This window comes from Loxodonta africana, chromosome 2 (assembly GCF_030014295.1).
Source record: "Loxodonta africana isolate mLoxAfr1 chromosome 2, mLoxAfr1.hap2, whole genome shotgun sequence".
NCBI classification, from domain to species: Eukaryota; Metazoa; Chordata; class Mammalia; order Proboscidea; family Elephantidae; genus Loxodonta; species Loxodonta africana.
In genome coordinates this window covers 224,281,078-224,294,162 of record NC_087343.1, presented here as the reverse complement: position 1 = coordinate 224,294,162, position 13,085 = coordinate 224,281,078, and the positions used below count along the sequence as shown (strand labels likewise).

Genomic DNA, 13,085 nt, shown 5'->3' with positions numbered 1-13,085 from the left:
TTACTGGTCTATATAGGTTTTCTACCTTACAGATCAATTTTGGTCGTTTGTATTTGCTTCATAAACTTTCCATACATTCTCAAATTACAGTAAGCTGTACTTGGTGTGTTCTTATTTTTAGAATCTTCATAACTGTAGTTAAATTCTTCTTTTAAAATACTGTGTTCTGAGGGAGGGAGGGAGGGTGGGAGGTTATTTACTGATTAGATAGTAGATAAGAACTACTTTAGGTGAAAGGAAGGACAAGACTCAATACAGGGGAGGTCAGGACAACCGGACTAAACCAAAAGCAAAGAAGTTTCCGAATAAAGTGAATGCTTCGAAGGTCAGCAAAGCAGGGGCAGGGGTTTGGGGACAATGGCTTCGGGCGACATCTAAGTCAACTGGCAAAATAAAATCTACTAAGAAAACATTTCTGCATGCCACTTTGAAGTGTGGCGTCTGGGGTCTTAAATGCTAACAAGCGGCCATCTAAGATGCATCATTGAGTCTCAACCCACCTGGATCAAAGGAGAATGAAGAACACCAAGCTCACAAGGTAATTATGAGCCCAAGAGACAGAAAGGGCTACATGAACCAGAGACTACATCATCCTGAGACCAGAAGAACTAGATGGTGCCCAGCTACAACCGATGACTGCCCTGACAGGGAACACAAGAGAGAACCCCTGAGGGAGCAGGAGAGCAGTGGGATGCCGACCCCAAATTCTCATAAAAAGACCAGACTTAATGGTCTGGCTGAGACTAGAAGGACCCCGCAGTCATGGTCCCCAAACCTTCTGTTGGCCCAGGACAGGAACCATTCCTGAAGCCAACTTGTCAGACATGGATTGGACCGGACAATGGGTTGGAGAGGGATGATGGCGAGGAGTGAGCTACTTGGTTCAGGTGGACACTTGAGACTATGTTGGCATCTCCTGTCTGGAGGGGAGATGGGAGGGTAAAGGGGGTTAGAAACTGGCAAAATCGTCACGAAAGGAGAGACTGGAAGGAGGGAGCGGGCTGGCTCATTAGGGGGAGAGTAAATGGGAGTATGTAGTAAGGTGTATATAAGTTTATACATGAGAAACTGACTTCGTTTGTAAACTTTCACTTAAAAAAAAAAAACAAACAACTGTGTTCTTATTTCTTCTTAATCAGATTTGCCAAAATCTAAAAGATTTGGCTCCATTTCCTTTGGGTTATTTTTCTGATTTCTTGAGTTGAATTCATTTCTTTTTCTTATGCTCTTTTAAGTATATTTCAGACCATACACTTTCTTCTGAGAACCTTCTTTATGCCATCCCAAGAATTGTGATGTGTGGCTCTCTTACTGTCTTCCATTTACAGTGCCTATATACACCACATTGGGCAAATCTGTTGCAAAAGGCCTCACTAAAGTGTTAAAAAGCAAAAATGTCACCTTGAGGACTAAGGTGTGCCTGACAAGCCATGGCATTTTTAATTGCCTCATGTGCATGTGAAAGCTGGACAATGAATAAGGAAGACTGAAGAATTGATTCATTTGAATTATAGTGTTGGCAAAGAATACTGAACATACCACGCCTGCCAGAAGAACGAACAATGTCTTGGAAGGAGTACAGCCAGCATGCTCCTTGGAAGCAAGGATGGTGAGACTTCGTCTCATGTACTTTGGACATGTCAGGAGGGACCAGTTTCTGGAGAAGGACATCATGCTTGGTAGTGTGTCAGCGAAAAAGAGGAAGACCCTCAATGCAATGGACTGACACAGCGGCTCCAACAATAGGCTCAAACATGGCAACAATAGTGAGGATGGTGCCGGACTGAGCAGTGTTTCGTTCTGTTGCACATGGATAGGGTTGCTATGAATCGGAACCAACTCGTCGGAACCAACTCAATGGCACCTAACAATAACACAATCTATATATGCATTTTGATCTCCTCTTTAACTCAAAGATACAGAGAAGGGGGTCTTAAAATTTACGGGTTTATCTTTTTACCTATCCTTTTGCTCTTAAGTTCTAACTTCGTTGCACTGTGGTCTGAGACTCTAGCTGACAAGATGTACCTTTTGGAACCTGAGGTTTTCTTTGTGGCCTAATATATGGCCAGTTTCTGTTATATGTTGTTCCATGTCATGGAACTGAAACATTTTAGGTTTGCTGAGCACAAATTTGGTACACAAATTTTAGTCCATCATGTCCAACATATTAACCATGTTATTTAAATCCTCTATATTTAGTGGTTCTCAAATGGAACAAATTTTGTCCCCCAGGGTACATGCGGCAGTGTCTGGAGACGTTTTTGGTTATCACAGTAAGGGAGATGGGTAGCTACTGGCATCTAGTGGGTAGAGGCTGGGGACGCTGGTCCAGATCTTACACTGCGCAGGGTAACTCTTCACAAATGACACCAAACGATCAGTAGTGAGAGGACTGATCCCAAACGTCAACAGTGACAGAACCGAGAAATGCTGCTCTATGCCTTTACTTCTTTTTGGTCTACACGGTTCGTATATCACTGAGAGTCACATTAAAGTTAAGTCGGAATCAGCTCGATGGCACTGGGCTTTTATATGTACTAAACTGTCAATTTCTCTTATGTCTATCAGTGTTTTTGTATGTATTTCTAAGTTTTATTGTTAGGTATATAAAAGTTCATGATTAACTGTACCTTTGAGTAATATGAAACACCTCTCTATTTTACTTAATGCTCTTAACCTTGAATTCTGCTTTGTCAGATAATATTACTAAACATTTTTTTTGTGGTTGTTAGGACTGATACATTTTTCCATTCCTTTTTGTTTTGCACCTTCTTGTGTTTCAGATGTTATCTCTTATGCATAACATTTAGCTAGACTGTTTTTCTACTAAATCTGGAAATTTGTATTACCTAGGAGATTTAGCCTTTTCATGTTTATTGTGGTTACTGACACAGCTGGGCTTATCCAGGCCTTAAAAAAAAAAAAAAAAAAATTATCTACTTAATGTCTATGTCAAACCTACAGTTTTCTTCTTTTTGCTTACCTCCCTTTTGCTGAAATGATTAACTTTTTCTTTGTTCCATTTTCCTCCCTCTGGTTCTTTGGGAATTACATATCCTATCTTCACTGTAGTGTTTACTGACACTACCTAAAATTGACACAATGCCTATATCCAAAGCAGTTTCCATAACAATCCCTAAATGTTCAATTAAACATCAAATCACATGTATTATACTCCTGAACTTGAATTTGAGCTCCTGAACAGCAGGAACCGTAATTTATTCATCTTTCTATGTTAAGTGCTAATAGTGCACAACAATTTGGGAAGGCAAACACATCTAGGGTCATTTTAGAAAATTTTTTAAATCCTTAAAATGAATTTCAGGACACTACGTTACGTGAAGTTAGCCAGACAGAAAAGGACGCATATTATGTGATCTCACTTATACAGAATAGGCAAAAATTACATGAAGACAGAAAGTAGATCAGTGGTTATCAGGAGCTGAGGAAAGGGAGCAATGAGTGACTTTGATGGGTAGTTTGTTTGCGACGATGATAAAACTTTCAGAAATGAACAGCGGGTATGGTTGCACAAGATTGTAAATATAACTTATGCCACTGAATTGTACACTTAACAATGGCTAGAATAAAAAAGAATAGAAGATTTTATAATTCATATATTTTACCACAATAAAAAAAATTTAATTTTAGGGCATTTAAGGGTTAAGCATTAGTATCTGTGCGTTCACTTAGCTGTAATGCTTCACTCCCAATGACAGCATACAGCCTGTGAAGTACCACACACTGTACACATTTGATACCCAATACACCCATCCCACCCACACATTAGTATGACTCCTCCCTCTAACAGGGGTCTGTGTCCAACTAACCAAGTTGTTTTTTAGCATCCGATTATTTTGATTAGTCTAGAAAAGAATTTGGATAATTTTAATAATATCCTATCAGGAATACAGCTAAACAGGGAAATCATTAAAATGGTCTATTTGTACCACAGTCGTCATTTTCAGTATTATCTAATATATGAGAAAATTTCATTAGAAAGAATTTTTAAGTTTCGAAGGCAGAGATACTGGGAAGATTCCATGGTATGTATTCTACTCCATGAAAACAAATGTGAACGTAACTGACATAAAATATCTTTTTTTAAATAAAGGAAAAATAATATACATAAAACTGGAGGCCTTTTCAAAGTTTAAAATAGTTACAGGTTATATTCTTAGGATGTATTGAAGTGACATTAAAATTGAAACAGAGAAATGAATATTTAAATAAACAAGAAGTCTATCCCCAGGCAAGTTAACTAAAACATTATCCTGAAAAGCCAAAGGGCTCAGGAGAGAACAAGAGTCTCAAAAAGAATACTGAAAAAGTGAGCAGTCTTTTTTTTTATTTTATTCCTTTTACTGAAGAAATGCTGAGGTTGGTGGGAGGGAACAGGAGATTCTAGAACTAAAGAATGCAGCCCTCCCACTCTCCCCTCCCCCCACTTCTTCACCTTATCCCCCCCCCCCCCGCCCCCAGCCCCAGGCAGGGAGCCCACGGGAAGCTTGGGAAGAGCAGCTGCAGGCCCCGGCCCTCCTTGCTTACGCAGCGGCATCTGGGGTGTCCAGAATAAGTCCCCCTGGGTGAGGTGTAACCCCTACGAAAAAATCTAACCCTACTGCGGACTCCAGCAGCAAAGCAGAGCTTGCCAGAGCTCTGCTCCAATGCCAAGAAAAAGCAAAAAACAAAAGAACAATGAGCCAATGGGAACCACGCATGCACTACAGCAAAGATTTCCGGGTTTAAGTTTTAGCGTTTATTCACAGATACTCCTTTGTAATTCTACTTATGCTTTTTAATGGTTATGTACAAGCTCTACAAGCCCAACACGGCAAGGTCTGAGTTCACTGAGGGAAAACCTTACCTATTCCCCATGTATTATTCATTCACTGAGGGAAAACCTTACCTATTCTCCATGTATTATTCATATCATTCTCCCAACAGAGCTCTGCGTATTTGATCCCATTTAGGTTCCAGATCTACTTCAATTCGTTTAAGATCTGAGCAGGGGCCAGAGAGTAAACAGTTTAGGTTCTGCAGGCCATATACTGTCTATTGCATACTATCCTATAAAAACAAAAAAGCTTTAAAAATGTATAAAGCATTCTCTGCTGGAAGACCACACAAAACCAGGCAGCAGTGGGATTTGGCCCGTAGGCCTGTAGTTTGCCAACCCCTGGCCTAAAGTATGGCTGTTTAAAGAGACATGTTATACTTCAAAAACATAACTGTACTTCTTTTAGTCCACTTAAAATTTGTTCTCTGACCCAATTTTGGTGCTATCAAGTCATCTACATTTTTAGTTTAATATATTAAATGCTGCCTTGTCTGCTGATAACAGTACTAACAGTTCCATCCAACTATCAAGCTGCCACACCTCATAAAAGGTTGATTTTCCCAGCAGAATAACTTCCTCATTGCTATCAAAATCTGCTCTAACGAGTGTTCACAATTCCACTAAGACAGAAATGCAGGAAAATTTAGGGTAATTTTAGCATCTGTAGGGCAACAAGTAGCATCAAGAGACAGTTTTGAAGCCAGAAGAAGGACTGGAGACAAGAAATTGCAAGACAGGTCAGCAGACACTGCAAACCCTTACCTCTAGACTTGGGAAGGCAAGGAGAGGAATGGGGGTCACTAATCCTCCTAAAAAGGGAACACTTGAAGATTCTTTCCCAAACTAAAACTGTTTATTAATAAACCTGAGGAAACTGTTAAAGTATTGAAAAAAGCCTCTTAAAATTCTATATTCAAAAAAGAGACCTTCTCCAAGATACCCTTCAGGTCACTAGGTACACATCACCACAGTTCACAGAGTTGTCACCGGGGGTGCGATATCCCCGGCTCTGCTCTCAGGAACCTCAGCATCTTAATTGTCTTCTATCCACCTGCCCACCCCCTGCCCCAGAGAGACTAAGCCAGTAATTCATCCCGAGGAAATGATTGGTCAAGAAATCACTTTATTTTTTAAACAAGTTTCGGAGGAAAAGGGTGCCACCTGAAGCTTAGTATTTTAAATAAAATCACAGATACTAAATCCTGTTAAAACAAAATTTCTGTACAAGAAAAAAAAAAAATTCCAAGCCCAAAGGTTGCACACATCCACTAATGACAAAGTAAAATTCTAGTAACAAGGGTATTTTAAGGGTTTTAGAACCTGTCTTAACAACCTCTGAGCTGGACGGTCTGTTACAGCTGCTAGAATTTAAATTCCCACGTTGAAGACCTCTCTCAGTAACTCAAAGGTAACCAAACCAAAACCAAACCCAGGGCCGTCGAGTCGATTCCGACTCATAGCGACCCTATAGGACAGAGCAGAACTGCCCTATAGAGTTTCCAAGGAGCGCCTGGCGGATTCAAACTGCTGACCCTTTGGTTAGCAGCCATAGCACTACGCCACCAGGGTTTCCCTCACAGGTAAAGGCATCATTAAAATCTGACACTCAAAACTTTCCGGATGCACTTGTTATCCAAGGTCAATGCTCACGTTGTATGGAAAAACAGGAACCTCAAGCCTTCCAGAATAAGGCCTGTTCACCGACAATTTTTGTTTCTAGCACTGTCTGCAGAAATTGACACCGCCAAGCCCTCTCTCCACCCAGCAGCTCAGACTTTTCCTATCTACTACCAAAAAAAAACCCCGTTGCGGTCAAGTGGATTCCAAGTCATAGAGACCCTGTAAGGTAAGGTATAACTGCCCCATAGGGCTTCCAAGGAGCACCTGGTGGATTTGAACTGCCGACCTTTTGGTTAGCAGCCCAATGCTTAACCACTACACCACCAGGGTTTCCTGTCCAAACACCCCACCTAATTAGCTAGCGTGGAGCCTGGGAGGCCAGAGGAGACCAGCCTTCGGATGAAAAATAAACAGAAAAAGTCAAAATCCAAGTGTTCAAAGGCTGTCTGCAGCCTCTGGCATAGCCACAACATAATACAAAAGAACAGAATCACAACGGTGGTGTGAGGAGAGAGCTTAGAGATATTTTTAAAATGAGAAATGTGTGGACTATGTAAATACATGAAATATATATAAAGTGTAATATAAAAATACAACCCAAAACAGCTTACTAATTATATGCGTAAAAATGTAGGCCTCAGTACTTACAAATTTAGAAAAAATTAAAATTTAGCACAATTTAATGTTTATTACATTCATTTTTCCTATAAAGTTAAATTCCTAATTTTTAAACTCAAAAAAAAAAAAAAAAACTTTGATAAAATATATCACACTACATGTAACAAAATATACAGAGTGCTTACCAAGCTCTTACCATTATTAAGGCATTATTTTTAGAAAAGTCTGGTCAGGTTGTTCTGGTAATGTCAATCACAGTGCCTACCAACCCACAGAGACTGGCCCACTGCTGAGAGGGCGTGGTGCAGGTGGCAGGTGTCCACCCTCTGGGGCACAGCTCGTTGGCCAGGCCAGGTCCCAGCCCACAGGCAGCACCTGGGAGGAGAGTGGAGGGACCGCAAGCTTAGTCACTCACTCTCTCTGCACTGAACGCAGAGGAGCAGGCAGGAGGACTGAGGGGACTAGGAAAGGGCTTCAAGGCAGAAGCAGGGACAGGGCTGTGAGGAGGCAGAGAACATGCAAGCTGAGCTGTGGAGAATAGTTCACTTTAACAATGAAGACCAAGACCCTGGTGGGCAGCTGGGTCCTTCCAGAGCCCAAACCTCTGCACAAGGCCCAGCGACGTGGCTGTCTCCGAGAGCCCACTAGATTCCCATTGTCCTTATTCCTGTGTGATCCCTACTCGGTATCTGAAGTGAGCCTGAAGAAAAGAGACACCACTCCTGGCCGCTCAGTTCTGGTCAGACTGCAGCCAGAGCAGCATTTCTAACCCTGCCCTCTGCGGCTTGCCTGAATGGAGGTTTGCTCTGTAAATGACGAGGCCTGAAAGGCGGCAGGATCACAGGGCACAAATAATGGCACAGAAAGGGACACCAACACTCCCACTGAAGAGCTCATCCCAGGAAGAAGGCAGGGGGCCTAGAGGCTGGACCTGGTGGGCCAACCACAGCGTTATCACCCTAGAAAGGCCACGACAGTAAGATGGACCCAGCATTTTTACTAACTCAAAGGCCATCAATCTCCTGACCTGCTACATCAGTGGTTTTCAAGTTTTTAAAAAGCTGTAGAACCTTTTCCCTGCAAACTCTTAATGTGGACCCTCATAGATATAAAATGGACCTGAGCGAGGAGACTGATCTGTCCCCTTGCCAAGTCCCTAACGCAAGTCTTCCTCAGAGCTTCAGAGAAAGTTTTAAACCACAGCGTCCGATGTCTGCCGTAATATCACGTTGCCTTTGGTATGAATTTTCCAGCAACAATGACGTTAAACCAGTGCCAATCCCAAACAAGGGACTAATGTTTGCTGAGGGCCAGGCAGCTGGCTCAGTACTCTGCATACATTGATGACAGATGACAACAGAGAAAACGCACTGCCATCGAGTCAATCCCGTCTCATAGTGACTCTACAGGTCAGGGCAGAACTGTCCCACGCGGTTTCTAAGGCTGTAAATCTTTAGCAAAGCAGGCTGCCAGATCCTTTCTCCCACCGAGGAGTTGGTAGGTTCCAATCGCCGACCTTTTGGTCAGCAGCCAAGTGCTTAACCACTCCACCACCAGGACAGAAGGGCAGGTATAATTAGCCCCATTTAACAAACAAGAAAACCAAGGCCCAGGGTTGCATTTGCAGCCAGCCCTTAAGTGTTTTAACAATTTCCAGATTGAACAGTTCCTAAAATATATTGCTGTTAGTTGCCACTGAGTCAATTCTGACTCATCGTGACCCTATGTGTGCAGAGTAGAATTAAGATCCATAGAGTTTTCAAGACTGTTACCATTCAGAAGCTAATTACCAGGCCTGTCTTCCAAGCTGCCTCTGGGTGGACTTCAACCTCCAACCTTTTCAGCCAGTAGCTGAGCACTTAACCCTTTGCACCACCCAGGAACTCCCTAAAATATATCACCACTTTGCGTGGCTTCTTAAACACTTTATACAAAACATAACCTTGATGTGTGGTCGGTCACCAGTGGTGTGCTCTGGAAGCAGCCGCCGCTGTCCACCTCACCCAACGACGACCTGACTTGCTAAGCTTAAGTTTCACATATGCTTGGTTCCTACTTCCTGTCAATTCTGCCCGCTTTGCAATCGATATAATCATCTGAAGGAGGGAAAAAGCAGGGCACACACGTATTCCTAATAACCCGTGGGCTGAGAGTAATCTGACTTCTAGTGCAGGTTCTTAACTCGGTATCTGTGAAACTGAATGAGAAAAAAAACATCGGCTCTGTATCTGCAATACCCTCTAGCCAAAATTCAGCATTTCTACCAGTATGAATGCAGGCAATAAACCCCGGCTTGTCAGTACTGGAATTTTATCTTATCAGTACCGGTGACCTTTTCCCCAATGGGCATCACACATATTTTCACAAAACATTACAGTTGTTACAGAAATCTCAAAATATCAGTTATTCTCATCACTACTTCAAAAGTACAGTAACTATTAGACCCGCTGTTAGCTAGCTCAGGTTACTCAGTTAATAAAGAGCACCATTATACTATTTTATCACCAATTTGTTTTCTGATATTTCGATAACTATTTCAATACAGTTAGCTTCCTCCTTGATTCTATTTTTATTACAAACATTTTTATGATTGCAGAGGTCAGAGGGCACAAGAAAGGTTAAGACTCCCCCAGGGCATACACTTCGGCAGTTTGCTGCCTTTTCTCCTCAACAGCTGCACCCCGTTTACAGTTGTAACACATGTGAATGCTGTGAACAGCTACCACGGTATTCACGTGCAGTACTTCCCTTAAGAAGTATAATCCACGGCCACAGAAATGTGTACACTGAACCAGACGACACAATTCCCGACTAGATACTTTTGCACCCTGTGTCGTCAACAGTGTAGCTTGTTCCACACTTAAGTCATCGGCATAAAACGTTACTGTTTCAAGCCCGTAGCATTTCCCCGCCCATCAACCCGAGCACACTTTAAATGTGACCCGGGAAGCCTCAGTCCATTGCTATGCTAAAACAGCACTGTGTGGGTTAAAAGTGTGAGCACTTTGAGTGGCATATCAAAAGGTACATTTTAGATTCAATGAAACACTGTAACTAGATGATCCAGGTACCATTCTCCATGCTAATTAGATGTGCTGCTACAAGCTGGCAGCCAGAGGAGTAAATTACGGGAAAGGAAAACAATGAAAGGCAAGGTTGAGTAGTCTGTCAGCTGTCTTCCAAACCAATGTATCTACAACTCGAGAATATCACCAATAACTATTCTGCCAAAGAGTTTTACATTTCACCTCAATGCTTCCCTGTAATACTTAGTGAAGTCCACTTTTCCAACATACCAGGGAAAACTATGAAATGATGCTTAACTTAAGATGCGTTGTTGTTTTTCCCACACTAAAGTGGAATGTATCTACTTCCTAAGGAAAGTCAATTTTACATAAAGCCAATTCTTACTATCTAAAAAACTAAATTATCACGCCCTTAAGAAAAAAAAAAAAAAGTTGCCATCCAATTGATTTTGACTCACAGGGACCCTATGGGACAGAGAAGAGCCGCCCCATAGGGTCTCCCAGGCTGTAATCTTTGCAGAAGCAGACTGCCACATCTTTCTCCCGCAGAGCGGATGGTGGGTTCCGGTAGGTTTGAACCTCCAATCTTTCAGTTAGCAGCCTAGCGCTTAACCACTGCACAACCAGAGTTCCTCTTCACGCCCTAACATGTCCAATATAGCCTGGATTGTTGCAAGTCCACCATCAAATGTATCGAATGTCCACTTATGTACAAGCTGGTGCGCGCACACACAGCCCCGAAGTATCTGTAACTTCTGCCCTCATCGCTTCTATCAATAAATTCTAAGTCGTATTTTATGAGTCAACCATGACAAATGAAGGGCCTAACGGGTCAAGTCTCAGAGCCACTGTCAAAATAGGGCATTTCCAGAGCCACTAGGAGGAAAGAAAGCAGACTTGATTTTTCTTAAGTGACTCATTTTCTCTAAAGGAATGTGAAAATCCTGCGAGCGGCCAGACCACGCCAAAGACTTCCAAAGCCATCTATTTCAAAATTGCCATTTAGTATAAACAATACACTTTTAACTAATTCCCTACAAACGGGAACCCCAGCCCTCCGCAAACAGCCCAGGCGCAGGCCGTCTGAACGCCGCGCCGGCCCCTCGGAAGTGGGCGCTCGGGTCCCCCGGTCACCCTGGGGTCGCCCCTTCACCAGCTGCGCGGTCGCGGGGCGCGGAAGCACGGGTCCCGCGGCGGGGCCGGCGTGTGGGACCCCGGGTCGGCAGGGCTCGGCCTGCGCCCCGCGAGCCCGGAGCAGCTCCACGAGGCCAGGGCGCCGCCGAGCGCCGCGCGGCTGGGACGCCCCCTCAGAGCGGCCCGACCCCGCCTCAAGCCGGGCCTGCGCGCAGCCGCCATTTTCCCGCCTCCCGGACCGCGCGAGCCCCGCCGCCGGCAGCCCCGGAGACCCGCCGCCTGGTGCACCTGTCCCCCCGCGACCGCGACAGAAACCGGGGACCTCGCAGCCCGTTTCCGCCCGCGCCCGGCGCGCGCCCCCGCGGCCCTAGCCCCCCCACTCTTCCGGTGCGCGCGCCCCCGCGACCTCAAGCCCCGCCCCGCCCAGCGCGCCTCCGGTTTCCAGCCCCGCCCCTCCCGGCACGCGCGCGCCCGCGGCCTCGCGCTCAGCCCCGCCCCCGCGCGCCCCCGCGGCCCGCTCCCCTCCCCCCACTGCCGCCCCCGCCCCGCGCAGGGGCGCGCGCCGCGCTCCGAAAGGGACGGTTAAGAGCGCGCGCCTCGCAGCGGGCCCAGCGAGGCGGCGGCGGCGCCTTCCAGAAATTTCCTTCTGCCTAAACCGACACTCAAAAACAAACTCGGCGCGACCCCGCGTCGGCTCCGGACGGACAGCGCCCCCGCCCCGGCAGCCGCCAGCTCCCCTCCCCCACCCGCTGCCCGCGCGCCCCCTCCCGCCCCCTGCCCGGGGTGGCGGGTCAAGGGTGGGCTCCCCTCGGCGCCGCCGGCCCGCCGCTACCCGGGCGGCGGCGCTGGGGTGGCGGCTGCGGCGGCTCGGCCGGCGTGATTGATAGGGATGGCGGCGGCGGAGAGCTGCGGCGGCGGCGGCGGAGCGGTTGAGTGACAGCTTACCTGGGTGCCAATCTTCATCACACTGACAAGCGGCTGCAGCAATCGGGACCCGCAGTGCCGCGCCCGCGTCCAACCGTCACGCCGACGCTGGGCCACGCGACACAGCCTCGCTCAATGGGAGGAGGGCGACGCCGACGCGCGCCACATCAATATTCAGCGCGGGGGCGGAGCCTGCCGGCCACGGGCCCCGCCCCGCGGCCTGCGAGGCGGGGGCTGGGGGCGGGGCCCGGCGCGGGGGTGGGCCAGCTGCCGGCTCCGCCCCGCCTCGCGCCCAGCCCGGCTACGCCCCCAGCTGGCCGCGCCCGGGCGCGAGGAGCGGCCCGCCCCGCAGGCAGGGATTCCTGGCCTTATGACTATGCAGCGATAGGCGTGGCCTCGTGCGCGCGCCACGCCCCCGCCGCGCCGTCCCTGCCACTGGAAGAGGCTCTGGGATCGCAGCTCCGGGCTGGGCGAGACCATGTTCCGCGGTCAGGCAGGGAGGCCCGGGCTGTACTATCCGAGGATGCAGCCGCCGGCCCCCTCGGCCTGCAGGCACCGGGCCCGCCCAGGGTGCGCGGCTCCCCCTTTGTCTGCGGTGCGCCCCTCTACCAGGCTAGGATGAGACCGCGGAGCGCACTTGCGCGCGCCCCGCTTCGCCCCAAACCCGTGGCAGCAGGCTGTGCTCAGCGTCTGGGGTCGCTGTCGATGGGACCTGCGGCATGGGTGGCCCCCATCGACCCTCGGCCGAGGGCTTCCTTCCGGCCACGAGACTGGCGGCGTGGGCTGGGTGAAAACTGCAGGCACGCCCCCGGGTCCGCCGGGTCTCCCGTCCACATGGTGTCAGCGTACCTTTCCGCCCAGAAGACCCCAGCAGGCCCTTGTGTCAAGGTAACATCGGAGCTCCGCTGGCAGAGGACGCC

The 13,085-nt window shown here is 47.2% G+C and overlaps 1 protein-coding gene across 5 annotated transcripts in view; it reads right to left on the bottom strand.

The window, feature by feature from the left end:
- The window catches only part of PKNOX1 (PBX/knotted 1 homeobox 1), an 80,156-nt gene extending 67,847 nt beyond the window's left edge, over window positions 1–12,309 (bottom strand). For 4 of the 5 annotated variants that reach the window (XR_010321071.1, XR_010321072.1, XM_064279508.1 and 1 more), the window contains exon 1: window positions 12,187–12,309. Coding sequence is in view for 1 of the 5 variants with exons in the window: in XM_064279510.1 (XP_064135580.1) it covers window positions 12,187–12,204 (18 nt within the window). In the remaining 4 variants the exon portion in view is untranslated. The remainder of the gene's footprint in view (window positions 1–12,186) is intronic. The other variant, XM_064279510.1, reaches the window with a different exon arrangement.
- Between the last annotated feature and the right edge of the window lie 776 nt (window positions 12,310–13,085).